The 17,450-nt window shown below is 53.0% G+C and overlaps 2 protein-coding genes across 8 annotated transcripts; one reads left to right on the top strand and one right to left on the bottom strand.

Annotated features, from left to right (window-relative positions):
- Nucleotides 1–1,008: 1,008 nt before the first annotated feature.
- Nucleotides 1,009–8,909, bottom strand: USHBP1 (USH1 protein network component harmonin binding protein 1). 4 transcript variants are annotated; one of them, XM_019736935.2, is made up of 13 exons: nucleotides 8,408–8,905; nucleotides 8,001–8,102; nucleotides 7,758–7,906; nucleotides 7,092–7,530; nucleotides 5,294–5,419; nucleotides 4,987–5,123; nucleotides 4,669–4,809; nucleotides 4,232–4,402; nucleotides 3,428–3,677; nucleotides 2,653–2,874; nucleotides 1,807–1,910; nucleotides 1,464–1,586; nucleotides 1,009–1,235 (listed from the first exon to the last, which is right to left on the bottom strand). In XM_019736935.2, exons 2-13 carry the CDS (start codon nucleotides 8,052–8,054, stop codon nucleotides 1,046–1,048), a joined length of 2,106 nt encoding a protein of 701 aa, XP_019592494.2. In that variant the 5' UTR covers nucleotides 8,055–8,102; nucleotides 8,408–8,905; the 3' UTR covers nucleotides 1,009–1,045. The 4 variants fall into 4 exon arrangements, with proteins under 4 accessions (XP_019592494.2, XP_074194039.1, XP_019592495.2 ...); XM_074337938.1 differs by having other exon boundaries at nucleotides 8,001–8,905; XM_019736936.2 differs by having other exon boundaries at nucleotides 1,477–1,586; nucleotides 8,001–8,904.
- A 1,364-nt stretch (nucleotides 8,910–10,273) lies between these two features.
- Nucleotides 10,274–17,246, top strand: BABAM1 (BRISC and BRCA1 A complex member 1). Of its 4 annotated transcripts, none has more exons than XM_019737066.2 (10): nucleotides 10,274–10,429; nucleotides 10,821–10,943; nucleotides 11,360–11,681; nucleotides 12,447–12,505; nucleotides 13,185–13,305; nucleotides 13,388–13,466; nucleotides 14,252–14,276; nucleotides 15,678–15,807; nucleotides 15,976–16,062; nucleotides 16,757–17,246. In XM_019737066.2, exons 3-10 carry the CDS (start codon nucleotides 11,373–11,375, stop codon nucleotides 16,958–16,960), a joined length of 1,014 nt encoding a protein of 337 aa, XP_019592625.1. In that variant the 5' UTR covers nucleotides 10,274–10,429; nucleotides 10,821–10,943; nucleotides 11,360–11,372; the 3' UTR covers nucleotides 16,961–17,246. The 4 variants fall into 4 exon arrangements, with proteins under 4 accessions (XP_019592625.1, XP_019592626.1, XP_019592627.1 ...); XM_019737067.2 differs by having other exon boundaries at nucleotides 11,322–11,681; XM_019737068.2 differs by having other exon boundaries at nucleotides 10,300–10,429; nucleotides 10,827–10,943.
- Nucleotides 17,247–17,450: the final 204 nt, after the last annotated feature.

Genomic DNA, 17,450 nt, shown 5'->3' with positions numbered 1-17,450 from the left:
ACGTCACCAGCGCCAGCACTCTCCCCAGGCGTCTGTGGGTCAGGAGGACCGGGTTGAGGCCTGGCCGCTGACCGGCACTGAACTCAGGCCCGTCTTGCCCAACCCCGCTAGAGGCAGCCGCCCAGCATACACCTGTGCAGGTGAGGCCTGGTAAACGGCCCCACCACCAGTGTGGGAACGAAAATATTGCTAAACCCCAGCTTGAGTTTCAGCTACCTTCCAGGAAGGGACAATTGGCCACTAAGCCCGGCCGCTGGGTCCCGCCCAGCCTCCTTTTCAAGACCCAGCCTGACTGGGTTGGAAGGACCAGGGTATATGGCCTATGCAAGTGACATTCTAATCCCATGCCTGTTATTAACCTGACACACCTCCCAGTTTCCATCTCCTGATGGTGAAAGCCAAAATTTAGCCCTTGCCTCCCGAGTGTGCCTCATGCACACCATTAGCACCCACTCTGAGTGACTCAGCATCTGTAGCATAGACCCCTGAGGTTCCTGCTTGCAGGTTTTTAAGCCCTTTTCCTTAGCTGTACATTCTCTGCTTGCAAGTTCCTCCTCCCCTACCTGCAACCAGAGCACTTGCCCTTCCAATTATTGTTCCACACCTGGAACTGTGGGGGCCTCAGTCTTCCTTCTGGGATACAGGCATCTTCCTCTTGGGAGCATCTGCCAGGCCAAAACCAGCATCTCCCTGGGAAGTGGGGCAGGGTTCGGGAAGCAGGAGAAGGTGTGCCCCTCCCTGGGCTTCTGGAAACAGGTGAGAGTTGGAATTTCAGTTCTGGCTCTATATAACCTCACTAACCCAGCCCTGGAGACCCTATCCCCACAGCCCAGTCTGCCTCTGGCATGACCCTGCTGACCCCGTTCACATGCCACATGGTGCTGGACCAAAGACATCAAATCTTTCTCAAACGCCCTGCCAACTCCCCATCAGGCCCAAGAAACCCAGGCATTATCAGCCCCCATCACGTCGAACATGCCTCAGTATGCAAAGTCACACAACATGACATCACTCCAGGACAGTTTATGACAGCCAGGTACAAAGCCTACAGTAAGGTCTCCCCTGGCCGGGAAGGTGGATGGGGTGGCCTGGGCCTCCCCAGGGTTCTTGCGGTGGCTTCTAACACAGCCAGCTCCTCTGCCTGTCTGGCTTCCATTAGTGTCACCTGCTGTTCCAGCTTCCGCCGTTGCTCTTCCTGCTTCTGGTGGGCTCCCCGGAAGGCCAGAACCAGGGTGCTAGAGGGTGTAAGGGTACTGAGCCAGGAAACAGCCCCCCACCCCACCCAAGACAGGGGCTATGTACTCCCAGATTTGGTCTTCCTGGGGTCCCAGCATCACTCAGCAGGGGCTGACACACATCAGGCACCAAAGAAGGTATTGGGATGAAACACCTTAAAGGAGGGAAGCTGAGAGCCAGGGATGCTCCTGCGGTCACCAGGGGAGGTACAGGGCAGGGGGACCCACCTGTGAGCCTTACATAAATCACTGTTCAGCTCAGCACTCTGAACACGTCTGGCTCGCCCCTTCTGAGCCACCTGTTCCAGCTCCTCCCGCAGAGACTGCAGCTGCTCCCGCAGGCCCCGGGCCCTGGTGCAGATGTGGGGAGAGAAGGGCTCATAGCCATAGGCAGTCCTGTCTTCCCTCTATCCATCCACCTGCCCACAGTGTTTCCATGGGTACATACCTGTACATGGATTCACACCCAGCCTAGTGCTGCTGCATACAACACCCCCAAGGACTCTCACATATGCACCACCATCACCACCCCCAGACCAAATGTCCCCCAACCCAGGATCCAGGAACATACCGGGTGAGTGATGCCGACAATTGCTGAGCTAGCTCCTCTGGATCTTGAACTTTGCCCATCTGACCTCCTCCAGTGCCCCTGCTGCCACTAGGGACAGCAGGGCCCTGAGGGAAACAAGGAAGAGAAGTGGCATTGGCCAAGGCCAAGTGTGTGCTCAGGTCAAGCTGAATGTTGAAGATGCCTAGACAGTGGCAGCCTTGCCCTCACAGAGACCCCAGTCTAATGACATATCCCAATGAAGACAAAATTACCCCCCAACAAGGGAAATAAATAACGGGATCTCATCTGAAGGCAATTCAGGAGGGCTTCCTGAAGGAGGTGATGTCTGAGCTCAGAGCTGCAGTAAGTCAAAGACAACTAGACAAAAAGGGAAGTGACCAATTATCCTGGCAGGGGCACAGGAGGTACAAAAACGTGAGGGTGGGAGAGATGATTCAAAGGAGGGCTCCAAAAGCCGCTGAAGGCTTTAAGCAGAAGGCAGGCATGATAATACAGCAAGGGGCAAAATGGAAGGATTCGGAGGCAGGTAGAATGAAACTTCAGGAAAAGAGGAAGCATGGGCTAGGGCTATTGGAGTAGAGAGGGGGTAGTATGAACAGGCCTGTGGGCTAGGAAGGAGTTACAGGTTTAAGTGGAAGACACTAAATCCTTTTCAGCTTAACGAGCTCAATACCCTCAAAGAAAGAAACCCAAAGTACAGAGTGTGAACTTTGACCTGCAGCTTACCATTCAACTCATTTATTTGTACAGAAATGGAAACTGAGGCTCCGAGGGGGCTGTGCTTAGCCAGAGCCACCTAGCCAGTAGTATATTGCTTCCCTACCAGGTCCAAGCAGAATCGCTCACCTGGGACCATGCCTCCTCATCTCCACTGCTTCCGCCGCCACTGCTGTCACCACCACTGCTGTTGGCCCCACCAGTCCGGAGCTGTGCCCGCTCCCACCGCAGCTGCTCCAGCAGGAGCACATGGGCTGGGCCCTGGGCTCGGAGGGCAGCCTCCCGCAGCTCTAGACCCCGCTTTTCCCGCCGCACCAGCTGTAGCCTCAGCATCAGGTCTTCCAGCATCTCCTGAGAAACCAAGGCGGGCAGAGAATTTGTGCCTTTAGGGTCAACTGCTAGGAAAACTGCAGCCTCAAGAGGCAGCCACTGAGTGTGGGCAAGAACTGAAACCCTCACCATGATCTTGTGTGGTGGAAAATATCATTCTCCCATTAAAAACTACAACTGTAGATAAATGGTAGTTCAGAGAGGGCGTGTATCTTAGACAAGGTTAAATAGCAGCTCAGTGGAAGGGTCTGGAGTTTGTCCAACTCCAGAATCTTACGTCTTCCATGCCAGGCTATAAACCTCAGATTTTGTGTCCCCTGCCCCATTTCTTTTCCATAGGAAGGCTATTTTTGAAAGCCAGATTCAAAGTCTTATGAGAAACTGAATTCCAAAGGACAAACTCCTTTTCATCCCTCAAAACCCCAGGCCCAATTCTCCTCCCTCAGGAAGCCTGACCCCAGCCCAACAGAACGCTCCTTTGGTACTTAGTCCCCCAATTACATCCCTGTCAGCCTCAGCAAAGGGTTTCGTCCCACCAGGAAAGACTGTCACAGTCCCCACCACCCATGTGTACCCGTGTGGCCACCAGGTCCTGCTGGATCTGCATCTTCTCCAACCTGGGTAGGACTGGGCCAGGCTGTGTCCCCAGAATGGCCTGCACCATGGCTTCTGCACAGGGCATAGTGGGCATGGGTGCCAAGGTCGGGCCAGGCTCTGGGGGAATCTTCACCAGAGCACGGCGCTCCTGGAGACGCTGGACATAGCCTCGGAGCTGGGTAGCTACCTCCTGTGATGTGGGCCTATCCACACTGCTGCCCTCAGGGCTACAGAAAACAGAAGAGGGCTGTCAATACTAGCAGCCATGGCGTGCTAACTTCATGCCAACCCTGGTGGTGGGCTCCATCATCTTCCATCTCACTGACCACGATGGGTCCTATGCCACCTGTTGTGGGCGCTGTCTCACCAACATGGAAGGCACTGTAATGTAAACCCCAATGGGCACCGTCATCCATGAAGAAAACGTAGTGAATACCATCACACCAATGGGCACCGTCTCTCATGCCAACATAGTGGATGCCATCACACCAAGCCAATGGGCATCATCGCTCAGCTTACCAGCCCTATTTGACAGCCTCATGACAACTCAAATAAGCACCATCGTGCCAGTTCTAATCCGTGAGCACCATCATCCACCTTCATACCAACCCTGGTGGGTCCTATATACCAACCCCAATGGCTGTCAACGACGATGACAAATTTGTTGAGTAGTAACCAGCCAATTCCAGTCAGGTTTCCACAGGGCCAGCTCTGGGAGTCCTATTCTCCAATCAGGACCCCATTCACTGGCCCGCCCAGTTTCTGGGGGCCCTAGGAGTACCTTGGCTGGGGACCCCACAGTGTCCCTCCATCCATGGCAGCCTCCTCTTGGGCCAGGAGCCTCTGCGCCTCCTTCTCAGCTGCCTGCAGGTCACTCATGGGGACTCCTTCTGCTCCCGAGTGCACCTCCCGGAGAGTGAGCAGAACCGCATACGCCTCTGTACAGTGCTCGCTGTGGGACACTGATTCTGAGCCTCCAGGACACCCAGCCCCATCTTTCTACGTAGGTGATATTTCCACTTGCTTTCCCAGCCCCACCCCAGGGAGGGCGTGTAAAGCCCTTCAGCACCCATGGACTAAAATTGCCTTCAATTAATTTCTGTGGTGGGGGAAAGCGCCTACGTGGGGGGGCCCTGCCTCTCTTTGTGGATCAGCAGCGTTCTCTGAGCACACCCATTCCATTCCCAGCCAGTGACATCATGAAGGGGGTGCACCGACCTGTACTGCAAGGCCAGACGTAGTGCTGTGGCCTCAGACTCCCGCTGGCCCAGCTGCATGCTGAGGCCCTCACACCAGCCCTTGTATCCCTGGAGTACAGCTGATAGCAGACGGTTGAAGCATTTGAGCTTCTGGATGTTCCTGACTCCAAAGGTAGGGAAGAGGGAAAGGGAAAGAACTCGTCAGGCAGTCAGGATCCACTGATTTCCACCCTCCTCCCCCCACCCCAACCCCCACTCTAGCTCCACATTCTTGGGTATATATCCCAGCTGAGGAGGCGCCAGTGCCCTTACGAGCTCCGCATTTTGTGGTTCTTACCCCTGGAGCTGCTCTATCTGGGCTTCCATGATGTGTGTCTCAGGGGCAAGGGGCTGGGTGGGAAGAGGCCCATGGATCTGGGCACTGGAGTCACTCTGGAGGCGCTGGAGCAGGGGGTGAGACAGGGAGAAGGGGTCCTGCAGCAAGAGGGGACTTTGATTCACCCAGATTGTCATCAAGAGCCCAGCACCATGGGTTTAGGCTTTCCCCACCTCAGAAGCTGATGGATCACGTGACCAGGATTTGAGTCTCACGGCCCCGAACCCTAAGGATCTCAAGATGGTGGTTTTGAGGTTCCCACACTCACCTGAGTGGTCCAGGCCTCTGCGTCAGCCCCAGAGCTGCTGGAACCACTGCCTGAGCCACCTGCTTGGCCGTAGGAGGGAGGTGGGAAGGGCTCCACCCTCAGCAGGGAATCCTGCAGCTCCTGAACCTGGGGTGGATGGGGGATGTCAGGCGTGGGGTCTCCAAATACTCACTAGCCCTCCCTAAGATCTTTCCTTGGGGAAGTGGCAAGAACCTCATCTGGAAGGCAGGAGCCCCAGACACTCACTGCGTCAAATCCCTCACTATGTGACCTTGGGCAAATCACATAGCCACTTAAGACTTCTCTTTCTTTAGACATACAGATAGCCCACAGAACATGAAAAGGTGCTCAACATCACTAAGCATCAGGGAAATGCGTATCAAAACCACAATGAGATATCACCCGACACCTGTTAGGATGTCTATTATCAGAAGGACAAGAAATGACAAATGTTGGTGAGGATGTGGAGAAAAGGGAACCCTCGTGTACCATTGGGATTGTACATGGGTACAGATACTGTGGAAAACAGTATGGAGGGTCCTCAAAAACTAAAAATAGAACTACCATTGGATCCAGAAATCCCACTTGTGCATATTTATCCAAAAGAAACAAAAAACACTAATTCAAAAAGATGTATGCACCCCTCTGTTCATTGCAGCATTATTTACAATAGCTAAGACATTGAACCAACTCATGTGTCCGTCAGTAGACAAATGGATAAATAAGATGTAGATATACAAAGGAATATTACTCAGCCTTAAAAAGGAATGAAATCCTGCCATTTATGACGACATGGATGAACCTTTAGATCCTTATGCTCAGTGAGATAAGTCAGAAAGACAACTACTATATTATCTTACTTTATGTGGAATCTAAACACAAAACAAAACACCGAACTCATAGGAATAGACTGGAGGTTGTCAGAAGTGGAGAGTGGGGGTGAAATTAAAAGAAGAAAAAAAAGGCAAACTTCTCTTTCCAGCCAGGAAACGGGCCCTACTCTGTAGGGGAATGGGCCCCATCCCTTGCTCTGGGCTCCCAAAGCCCCAGTCTCGCCACCTGGAGATGAAGGCCTGCCCTCTGTGGCCTCAACCACATGGCTTTAGATTCCATCCACATGCTGAGGACTCCTCTAGTCATCGTGCCCACACCTGCCAGCTCCACCTTCAACATCACCCAGAATCTGCCCACTTCTCACCACCTCCACAACTTCCACCATCTGGCAATGGGACCGGTGCCTTCCCCCGAATCTCCGTAATTCCACCCTCACCCCCGCACCCTGTTCCTCCCATGGTAGCCAGGGATTGGCTGTGAACACCTGCATCAGGTCGCCACCCTCCCCTGCTCAGAGCACTCTGAAGCTCCCACCTCACTCCCCACAAAAGCTCAAATCCTCCCTACAGCCCTCAAGGCTTTGTAGGAACTGACCTGTCATCTTCCTGCCCTAATCTCCTCCCACCCACCCCCATACTGGTTTCCTCACTGCTTCTCAAACACACCAATCACACTCCCACCTCAGGGCCTTTGCATATGCTGTTCCCTCTGCCTGGAATGCTCTTCCCCCAGATCTTTGCATGGCTCCTCTATCACCTCCTTGTGGTCCTTATTCAAGTGTCACCTCATCCGTAGGCCTCCCTGATCACCTTAACTAAGATTGCAAGGGACCTGCGTCTGTTGGGGCTCAGATGTCAATGCTGTATAAACGTTTTTCAAATGAACAAGTGATTGAACATCACTTATGCCAAGCTGCCTCCTTCCTCAGACAGGGAGCCCTGGGAGGCAGGGCTGCCCCACTCACCTCTCTTTGCAGCATCTCCTTTTCCGTCTGGATGGCCTCCAAGGAAGCCTGCATGTTGACTAGCTCATCCTCGCGATTGCCCAGGGCCAAACGCAGCCAGGCATTCTTCTCAGCCAGACAGGCCACCTCCCGCTGACAGCCTCCTGCCCCCTCATGCTCCAGACAGGGCCTTGGTCCACCCTCAGTTCTGCCCTCTGCCTCTATTGGCCCAGGACAGCTCAGGGTCTGGCAGCGCCAGGCAGCAGCTGCCGCCTCCAGTGAGCTCAGAGCATGCTGGAGAGTCTGAAAAACGTCAGTGGCTCCAGGTCCAGAGGAGACAGTCACCCCATCCCATGGGGCTGCCTCTGGGGCTTGGTGGGTTTCTTCTGCAGGCTCATGAGGGCCCTCAGGGGCTGGGGCCAGGCCCCTGTTAGAGTCCCCATCAGACTCCTTGTCGGTTCTGTGAAGAGGTGAGAAATGGAAGGTTCTGGAAATGGAGACATCTGAGGTGGCTGGCACACAACAGCTGTGTGTCACAGTCAGGGCTGCATCATGCAGGGTCTTGTAAGTCAGGCTGAGTAGGGCAATGGGGAGCCCTGGTGTGTGTGTGAGCAGGGATGGGGGGAAACACATAGAGCTATGGGTGGGAAAGGGCCGAGTAGAGGCAACAGACCAAGAGGGCCTTACCTGCTCCCCAGGCCCTGCTCACTCTCCTCCTCCTCAGGGCCCAGCAGCTCCGGATTGCAGCTTTCCTGCGATGGCACAGGGACCAGCTCAGAGCTTCCACTAGCTGCCTCGGCCTCCTCTGTACTTTCTGCCACAGGGTCCAGCTCAGCCTGCAAATGACCACTTGTGCTGAGCTCTGAGCCAGGCAGGGCTGGGTCCTGGGGTCCCACTGAACTGGCTGTGGCAGGGAGGGAGAACACTTACAGGTGGAGCATGCCTCCCTCGCCGGCTCCGGGGCCGTGTGGCTCTGGCACTCATTGCTCTCCAGAAATCAGTGTTCTTTGAATCCTCCTCCTTCGTTCCCCACTAAAACCACAACCTGATCTCAGCTCTTGCCTTTGTTGTCCTGGGCAAACGACAGCCTCAATTTCCTCTTCTATGAAATGGACATTGATTTCCCCCCTTCAGAAGGGATCTTGAGTCGTCAATGTCGATTTAACACATTTGAATGCCTCCGTTGACAGACAGCTCACTACCTCTCAAGATCGCCCTGACCTCCCCTTTCTCCTCTGTCTCCTTTATCTTTCACTGCTTTGGTGTCCCCTCCCTTCCCTATCTGAGCCTAGGACAAGGACTTCAAGAATGTCCTCTCCTCCCCAGGGCTCCTGAACCTGAGGTCCGGATCCTGGAGTTGGGTCGCCTCAGCTGGCTCTATTTCTCTGTTCCTCTGGTAGCATCTTGGTCAGAGGCCTGAGTCCGTGGACACTCTCGGGGTCACTCTGGCCACTGCCTGCTCAGGCCAGGGCTGGCCAAGGCTGGCCTGGGAGGGACCGGGAAACAGGAAGCCCCCTCCCCTGGTCACATGACTTGTTATTGTGTAGTTTCCTCCTCAAGGACAGCGCCTTCCTCCTCTAGTCCCAGTGGGGGGGACATGTGTCCAGCTCCCGAGATGTCCATCCCTCCTCACCTCAGGCCCTAGCTCTTCCACCTCTGAGCCTCAATTTCCTTATCTGTAAATTAGGGGATAAAGAGAGCATTTTTCTGCAGTGTCATGGGAGTTTTAACAAGCAATTTGCACATGGCCAGGCACCGTAGGAGAACTGAATCATAACATACACTCCTTGTTCCCTATTACCTCTCTGGCAGTCCCATCTCTGCTTCCTCTGCTAGCTGCTGTTTCTCCTACATAAATGCTGGATACCTCAGAGCCTAGATAGTGCTTACATCCTGCCCATTTTTCCTGCATCCACCTCTAATGGGCTTCCTTGTCTCCATCCACAGTCACAGCCCAAGCCTGTATTGTCCCACCTGGATGCCAGCCCAGACCCCTCTCTGGGCTCTCGTCCACTCCCTTCCCCACCCAGGCCCCAGAGATAGAGATCTTATTATTTCCCTCCCTTGCTCACATACTCTCCATTATTCCCTGTGGTCTTCGGGAAACATTTCAAGCTCTTCAACCTGACATTGAAGGCCCTTAAAAATTATGCCTGCTCTTGCACCCACTGTAGCCATAATGGCCCCCTCCATGAACAGCCGAAGGTTCTCAATTCTCTCATGCTCCCAGACCTTTGGCCATGCTCTAACCTCTGCCTGAAACACCCTGTCCTTCCTTCTGCACTTGGATTAACTGTGCAGAGACTGGAGTAACCGGAATCTTCCAGGTCCCACTGACAGACCCTATGAGGCTGAATCTTCCTGCTTACGGAGGGAAATTGTACTTCTCTGACTTGGGGGTTCGAAGGGGCATTGAAATCCTCTCTTAGCTTTGCTTCAGCCTTATTAACCTGTGAGAAGTTCTGTCACTCCAAGGCTCTTCCGAGCCTCCAGACTTTTGCCCAGCCAGTTCCTTCTACCTGGAGTGCCTTTTCCCCTCTTGTTTTTCCAGCAAATTCTCCATCCTTCAAGGCTCGCCTACACAGCCCCTCCTGGCTGTCATTAAATCAGAGCTTAGCAGATGCGGGCAGGCTTAACTCTTACAAATAAAGAAACTGAGGCTCAGAGTGGTTTTTAAATAATTATGGGGCTAAGGGGAGAAGAGTGCATGAAAAAGGTTTGAAATAGTTTGGGCTTAGTATTTTGGGGGGCGACTTAGTATTTTTGATTTTTGCGAATATATGTAAAATAAGGAGACTTAAGTAATTGGGAGGGGCCTTGGGGTCTGGGCCACCCCTACCTCAGTCCGGAAAATCCCACCCCTCACTGAGGTCCAAGTCAGCTCCACCCATCACCAATCAACGCGCTTCTTCCCCTAAATCCCGCCCAATCCTGTCCCACTCAGTTTATAACATTGCAAACGAGGCCTTCTCCACCCTTCTGAGCCTAGTCTATCGAAAACCCCAGTCCACTCGGCCTCGTCTCAGCCTAACACGGTAGAAGCGCTGACCAGAGTAGTATGATTCCATCAGAAACATAAAAACTCTACCTCATCTTGCTTTAGCCAATCACATTCCAGATCCATCCCCACTCAGCCCCACTCCCCTCTATCACCTTCCAAACCCCACCTCCTAGCACAGTCCCAGCCTATCAACTTCCAAGACTCTCCAGCCTCGTCCAGTTCAGCGCTCGGCTCTCCCTGCAGCCCGCTGAACTACATTTCCCAAGAGGCGTCGCGGCTGCGCTGCACCACGTCCGGCTGCGAAAATGGCGGCTTCTTAGTGATTCGGCAGCCAAGTTGGAGCGAACCTCAGGCTACGGTGAGCAGAGAGTTGGGTGGTGAAAGCCTGCGGCTCTCGTCTCTAGAGGCCCAGGTCCTGTAACCCCAGAGATCTAGCCCCTCGCCTCCCTTGAAGCTTCCGCCTTCAGCTGTGGTTTTTCCTGCATTCTAGTCTCCATCCCTCTTGCTGCAACTAAGGCTTTGTTTTCCTTAGAGGCTGTGGGAGCTGCAAGGCGCTCAGACACCATCCCGGGCAGCCCGCACCCCTTGCCCAGCTAGGCAAGCGGTTCCATTGGCGTCCTATCTTTCCTCAAAGAGTCCTGTAACACCCAGATCTGCGCCCCTCCCTTGTACAGACACCCTTTAGGCAGCCCAGCGCCCACTGGGAAGAATCCCAGACGTTATTCCTTTATTCACCAAAACATTTTCAGTTTCAGGTAACAGAAAACACAACTCAATCTGGCTTAAGCAAGAAAGGGAAGTTAGTGGCGTATCGGACTGGTTCCAGGCATAGCTGGATTCAAGTGCTCAGAAGTCTGTCTGGTTTTTTCTGGGTGAGTATCACTCAGGCAGGCTTTCTTTCCCCTCTTGGAGGCTAAAGAGGCTCCTGGAAGCTCTCAACTTACATGTTTTCAGCTCTGCAACTCTAACGAGCCCCTCTCCCCTAATAGCACTATTGGAAGTCTCAGAGCTGCTCCTCACTGGTCTGTATTTAATCGTGTCCCCATCTCTGAGCCATTCACAGTAGCCACTTATGCTCATTGACCAAGGAGGCAGGGATGGGATTGGCCCTACAGAAAAAAATAATTAAGTGTAAAGGCACCCATTCTACCAATGAGGAAACCGAGGCCCTGAGAGGAGTGACTCTTATAGTCAGTAAGCAGCTTGTGCCCTATTCTGCCTGGTAATCAAATGTTTCTCAAATCCCTAAGGGAAGGATTCTGGTTTCTCCCATCCCTGCTTCATTCAGCCACTCAGGAGCCATGGAGGTGGTGGAGCCCAGCAGCCCCACTGAGGAAGAAGAGGAAGAGGAGGAAGATGAGGAGGAGGAGGAGCAGGAGCAGTCAGTGGAGCCAAGGCCCCGCACGCGCTCCAACCCTGAGGGGGCTGAGGACCGGGCTCTGGGGGCCCAGGCCAGTGTGGGCAGCCGCAGTGAGGGTGAGGGTGAGGCGGCCAGTGCTGACGATGGGACCCCCAACCCTCCGGGAGCTGGCCCCAAGCCCTGGCAGGTGCCCCCGCCAGCCCCTGAAGTCCAGGTGCGGACACCAAGGGTCAACTGTCCTGAGAAGGTGGTAAGTGGGAATTCAGCAATCAACTCTGAGGCTTTGGGGAACCTTGGGTTACCATTCTTGTCTTTTGGGATTCGCTCTGCAAACAGTCCTTTTGTATGGGTTTCCTGGGGCTGCCACAATAAAGTACTGCAAACTGGGTGGCTTAAAACAACAGAAATTTATTCTCCCACACTTCTGGAAACCAGAAGCCAGAACAACGGGTCACATTCTCTCCGGAGGCTCTAGGGGAGGATCCTTCCTGCCTCTTCCCATTTCGGGTGGCTCCAGGCGTCCTTGGCTTGTGGCTGTATCACTCCAATCTCTGCCTCCATCTTCGCACGACCTTCCCCTCTGTCTCTGTATCTCTTCTACTGTCTCTCATAAGGACACTTATCATTAGATCAGATGATCTTATCTCAAACATCTTTACCTTAATTACATCATTAAAGACCCTAATTCCAAATAAAGTCAGGATTCTGAGGTTCTAAGAGGCTGTATCTTCCGAGGGCCACAATTCAACCCACTGTACCCTTGTTTCGTTGTTTCTGTGTCAGATGTTCTCTGGTTGACTTAGTTACTCATCAACCTAGACTCGTAGTCCAGTGCTCTTTCCCCTTAGCCACTGCCTTCCAAAGTGGATGGCTTGGCTGGGAATTGGGAGCCATCCTAGCTCCTTTTCAGACAGGTCTGCTTAAAGAAGGCCAAGTGTGTGGGGGCTGGCGTTCACATCCAGTCACCAGGCGCTGCCTGTCACCGTGTCCTCACTACCTTCCAACTTCATTGCAGATCATCTGCCTGGACCTGTCGGAGGAAATGTCACTGCCAAAGTTGGAGTCATTCAATGGGTGAGAGGGACATTTTGAGGCTTGAATGTGTAACCACAGCTGGGAGGGGCCCAGCCTGAAAAACTCAGGGCCTTCTCTCTGAGACTCACGCCATAGTGGTCTGGCCTGGGGCCTGATAGTATCAGAGCGTAACAACAACTGGTAATGGCATAGTAGTAGCCCATTGGGTTCTGTTCCATATGCCACCCATGTCACAACAATGACTTGGAAACTCAGAGAAGCAACTGACTTACCCAAGGCATCACAGCGAATAAAAAGAGCCAGGACTCAGACTCAGGCTTGGCTGACCTGGAAGTCCTTGCCCTGAGTAGCTAGGTCTCTGTGGGGTGGGGTGGCAGGGCCTGGAGAAGGCCCAAGGGGCTCTGGGAGATGCTTAAGACAAGCCTGCCTTCCCCTTGCTGGCACCCCTGACCACCCATGACTGAGTGAAGGTATGTGGGGACCTCATGAGGGTCAGATATGAGACCGAGGCTGGCCAGAGAGGAACCCATTTGGAGAGGGCAAGAGCTGGAGATGGTCAGCTTGGCCAGATTTGCTTCCCTCTGCAGCGTGACCTGGGTCTCAGGGTTTTGTTGTGGGGCTGGAGGGGGGTTCCCTATGATAGACGGGTGAGAGAACACTCCTCCCAGGTCAGTAGACCTCTCCTTAACGAGCCCCTTCACTCTCTGTCCCTCCCCAGCTCCAAAACCAATGCCCTCAACGTCTCCCAGAAGATGATTGAGATGTTCGTGCGGACAAAACACAAGATCGACAAAAGCCATGAGTTTGCGCTGGTGGTGGTAAACGACGACACTGCCTGGGTGAGGCTGAGGTGGGGCCAAGCTGCCCTGGGACCCCTGTGGGTGGAGGGAGCACCTTGCTGAGGCCTGTACTTCCCCACAGCTGTCTGGCCTGACCTCAGACCCCCGTGAGCTCTGCAGCTGCCTCTACGACCTGGAGACAGCCTCTTGCTCCACTTTCAGTATCCTTCCAGGCAAGGGCGCCCAGAGGGGGTGGGGAGGGCTGTCCTGTCCTGCCGTCCCCAGAACCTAGGAAGTCTGAGCCATGAAGGGGGCCAGCTCTTGCTGGCCCGGGTCCAGATCCCAGCTCTGCTGCAACAGGCTTGGGCCAGTCACCTCTCTGACCCTCAGTTTCTTTATCTGTAAAATGGGAGGCACACAAGCTCCTACCCCATGAGGTCCCAGTGAAGTCGTAACACAGAAGCAAAACCAGCTGATTTGGACTCTGGATGTCAAAACTGCATACACAGGGGAGCACTCCATGCAGGGCCAGTTATACACTCAGTGTTCAGTAAATGACAGTATGTGACTGAAAAATCAAAGTCACAACTGCAGCACATTTTATGCTAATTTGAACACGAAATGCTCACATGCAAAACTTAAATAGAAGATGATACCTGTGACTTAGAAAACTGGTGAGTGTTGGGAGGAGGGGAAAGGGACACCCCTGGTTCTTTGCTTGTGAGGCAAGCAGCCCCAGCCAGCCCTGAGGGAAAGGGGGGACTTTGAATCACCAAGGGTCTTCAAGGCCTCCAGTGCCGGCCCCCTAGTTTGTGATCTGTGCTGAGGAAAACAGGGTCAAAGAGGGCAGGCGACAAGACCAGGGTCACACGGCACATTTTCCACACAGTGGTACCTAGCACCAGGCTCAGAGGTGCCAGGGCTCTCCTGGCATCCGGATGAGGGAAGCCACCCCCCCACCCCACCCGTCCTCTGTCGCCAGCCTTCTCCTTAGCACCCCCACCAGATTTGGAAGGTCTCTTCAGCCTCATGTAAGTCCTCCCTTCCTGCATCTCACCTTCCTTGTTAGGCCTTTGATGATCCCACGGTGCTCCAGTCCATTGTTTTAACCTGGGGGGCGGGCAGCAGACTTTTTCTATAAAGGGCCAGACAGTAAATAGTTCCAGCTTTGAAGGCCGTATAGTCTCTGACGTGATGACTCTGCTGTCATAATCGGAAAGTAGCCACAGATCATAGGGACAAGAGTAGGCATGGCCGAGTGCCAGTAAAACCTTACTGATGGAACTGAAATTGGAATTTTGTATCGTTTCCACATGTCATGAGATAGTCCTTTGCTTTGTTTTTCTCTCTGATCATTTAAAAATATAAAATCCATTCTTAGCTTGTGGGCCCCACTGTTCCAACCCCCATTATTACCAGCCCCTGATTGTGGGCACATAGCTTGTGTTACCTTTACCATCATGATTAACTTGGTACAAACATCTCAGCAAATTTTGCAAGTGAACCTATTAGGTAAATTTGCAATGGAGGACATGCTCAATCAAGGTGGGGAGGTGGTATTTTTAATTTCGCTAGACATTGCCAAAGCACTTTGCCAGAAATGAACTCTGTTTACCTTTCCTGGCACCAGGATTGATCGTGCTACTGAAAAGCTCTATCTGTGTGATAATGGAAGAGGTCACATGTTGCTGTGTTTCCCTTGAGTCTTTTTTTAATTCTTTTTTTTTAATTTTAAAATTAATTTTATATCCATAAAATTTTATTGCATAAATACATAAAAAATTAGGCTAATTTTGAATGTGGCTTAATATTTTTTTTGTTTAAATTTATTTGTTTTATTAGTTTCAGGTGCACAAAACAATGTAATAGTCAGACATTTATCATTTATATCCCTCACATTTTAAATTCATTTTTAAGGCATTTGATATTCACTCAGTGATTTGTCTGTCCCCTTCACCTGTTTTTCTGCGAGGATGTCTTGTTGATGATCAGACTTGCTTTTTACATAGAAAGGACCTCAGCCTTCGGCCTAGTGTAGTCTGCCTAACATGAGATCCATCTGTGGCCAAGTAGGGAAGTGTGTGCTGACTTAGCATACAATATCAGGTCCCTACCTAAGAGTCTCCTGGCTTGGTGGGGCAGGGCCAACTCCACATAGTAATGAAGGAGGGGAGGCTCAGGGTGGCCAGAGCAAGAGCAGGCCCCAGCTTTGGGGTTAGCAAAGCTTCCCTGATGGAACAGGAGAGGTCAGGCAGAAGGGTGAGGCTGGGGAGGTGCTCTGAGCAGAGGGAACAACATGTGGGAAAACTCAGAAGCAGCATTGAACTTGGGAGGGCTCGAGTGGGGCCTTGTGTGCCCCTCAAGAGTGATGATGGGGTGGGGGAAACCCCCAGAGTGTGCTCTGACTTGTTCCCTCCCTCTCCACTGTGCAGCCAACAGAAGACTGAGCTGCCAGTTACGGAGAATGTACAGACGATCCCACCCCCATATGTGGTCCGCACCATCCTCGTCTACAGCCGCCCTCCCTGCCAGCCCCAGTTCTCCCTGACTGAGCCCATGAAGGTGAATGAGGCCTGGGAGAGGGTGGTGAGACACCAGGAGGGACTTCCTGAGCATAAGAACTGGGGCACCTACAGGCAGGTTCCCAGAGTCCAAGACAGAAGTTGGGGAATTGTGGCCACGGGGGCACGGGGTGAGCTGAGTCCCAAAGGCTAGTGTTCTTCCCCGCAGAAAATGTTCCAGTGCCCGTATTTCTTCTTCGATGTTGTTTACATCCACAATGGCGCTGAAGAGAAGGAGGAGGAGATGAGCTGGAAGGTGAGGCTGTGGCGGGTGTGGGTGGTAGGTGGGTATAGATGGGATGTCTCCGAACCCACCTACCCTGGGCCTGGGGACCCTACCTCCTGTATCCTGGTCACTCAGTCATTCAACAGTCATTTCCACATGTCTGCTGGGAGTTCGTGGGAGCTGTCTGAACATTGGCCCTGAGAGCACATAGGATCCTGCCCACCTCCTCCCCAACATCTGCTTCTCTCTCTTTCTGTACCCTCTGCTTGGAGCACCCTTTCATCCCTACCTCTTCAGGTCCTCCTGGGTATTCACGTCCTAGCCCTGAGCTAGCTGTGGGACCTCAAGAGTGAACCAGTTATGTCTCTGAGCCTGTTTACCCAACTGTGAATAGAGGGAGTTGAGACCAGCTTCTATTCATAGCTCAGTATCTAAGCCAAAAGTCTCTACCCTGGGAAGCCTTCCCTCCTCCTCCTCAAGGAAGATCAGCATGGGGGCTGGGGGGCAGTGTGCATCCAACTGTCTCCGGACTGGGGGCTCCAGGACTGAGATCTCTCGGTGTCCCTAACAGTGGGTGGGTGGTAAGGAATGCTTTCTGCCTGGCAAACTCCTCTTCACCCTTCAGAACCCACCCCTGATGTTCCTTCCTCTGGGAAACCCTCCAGGGGCAAGGAGGGCCTGTAAAGGGAGCCCCTGCCTGAAGAGCTCCTTCCTGGCCCCACAGGACATGTTTGCCTTCATGGGCAGCCTGGATACCAAGGGCACCAGCTACAAGTATGAGGTGGCGCTGGCTGGGCCAGCCCTCGAGTTGCACAACTGTATGGCCAAGCTGCTGGCTCATCCACTGCAGAGGCCCTGCCAGAGCCATGCCTCCTACAGCCTGCTGGAGGAGGACGATGAAGCCACTGAGGTTGAGGCCACTGTCTGAACCATCCCTTTGCATCCAACCTTTTCATACAATTAAACCATTGGCCTAGAGTGCTGGTTCTCAAACTGGGCCCCATGGAAGCCCTGGGGGGGAGCTTCAAGGAGGTACCCAGGGTACTTGGGAGCCCTTGAAGGAAACCCAAGATTCCAGCAAGCATCCCAGGGACTGTGGGCACCCATTCTCCATGTTTCCCAGCCCACATTGTGTTCCCCAGTTTATCAGTTGTAATTTTTGTTCTTCCCTGTGTGATTTTTGTCATCAGAATAAAAATCTGAGCAATCCCTAAGCCAGGTCTACACCAATCACCTTGTGTTAATTGGGATCTTGGTTGCAAGTGACAGAAAACCCACCCACTGAACAGATAGGGAAATGGCTTGGTTCTTGTGGATGAGAAGCCAAGGTGTACCTTCAGGAATGGCTCTATTCAGCTGTTCAGACAATATTGCCCTTGGGGTGGGGTGAAATACCTTGCATGGTTGGTGTTCAGGGT

The sequence above is a fragment of the Rhinolophus sinicus genome, linkage group LG07 (genome assembly GCF_036562045.2).
Source record: "Rhinolophus sinicus isolate RSC01 linkage group LG07, ASM3656204v1, whole genome shotgun sequence".
Taxonomy (NCBI): domain Eukaryota; kingdom Metazoa; phylum Chordata; class Mammalia; order Chiroptera; family Rhinolophidae; genus Rhinolophus; species Rhinolophus sinicus.
This window is presented reverse-complemented; position numbering and strand designations above follow the sequence as displayed.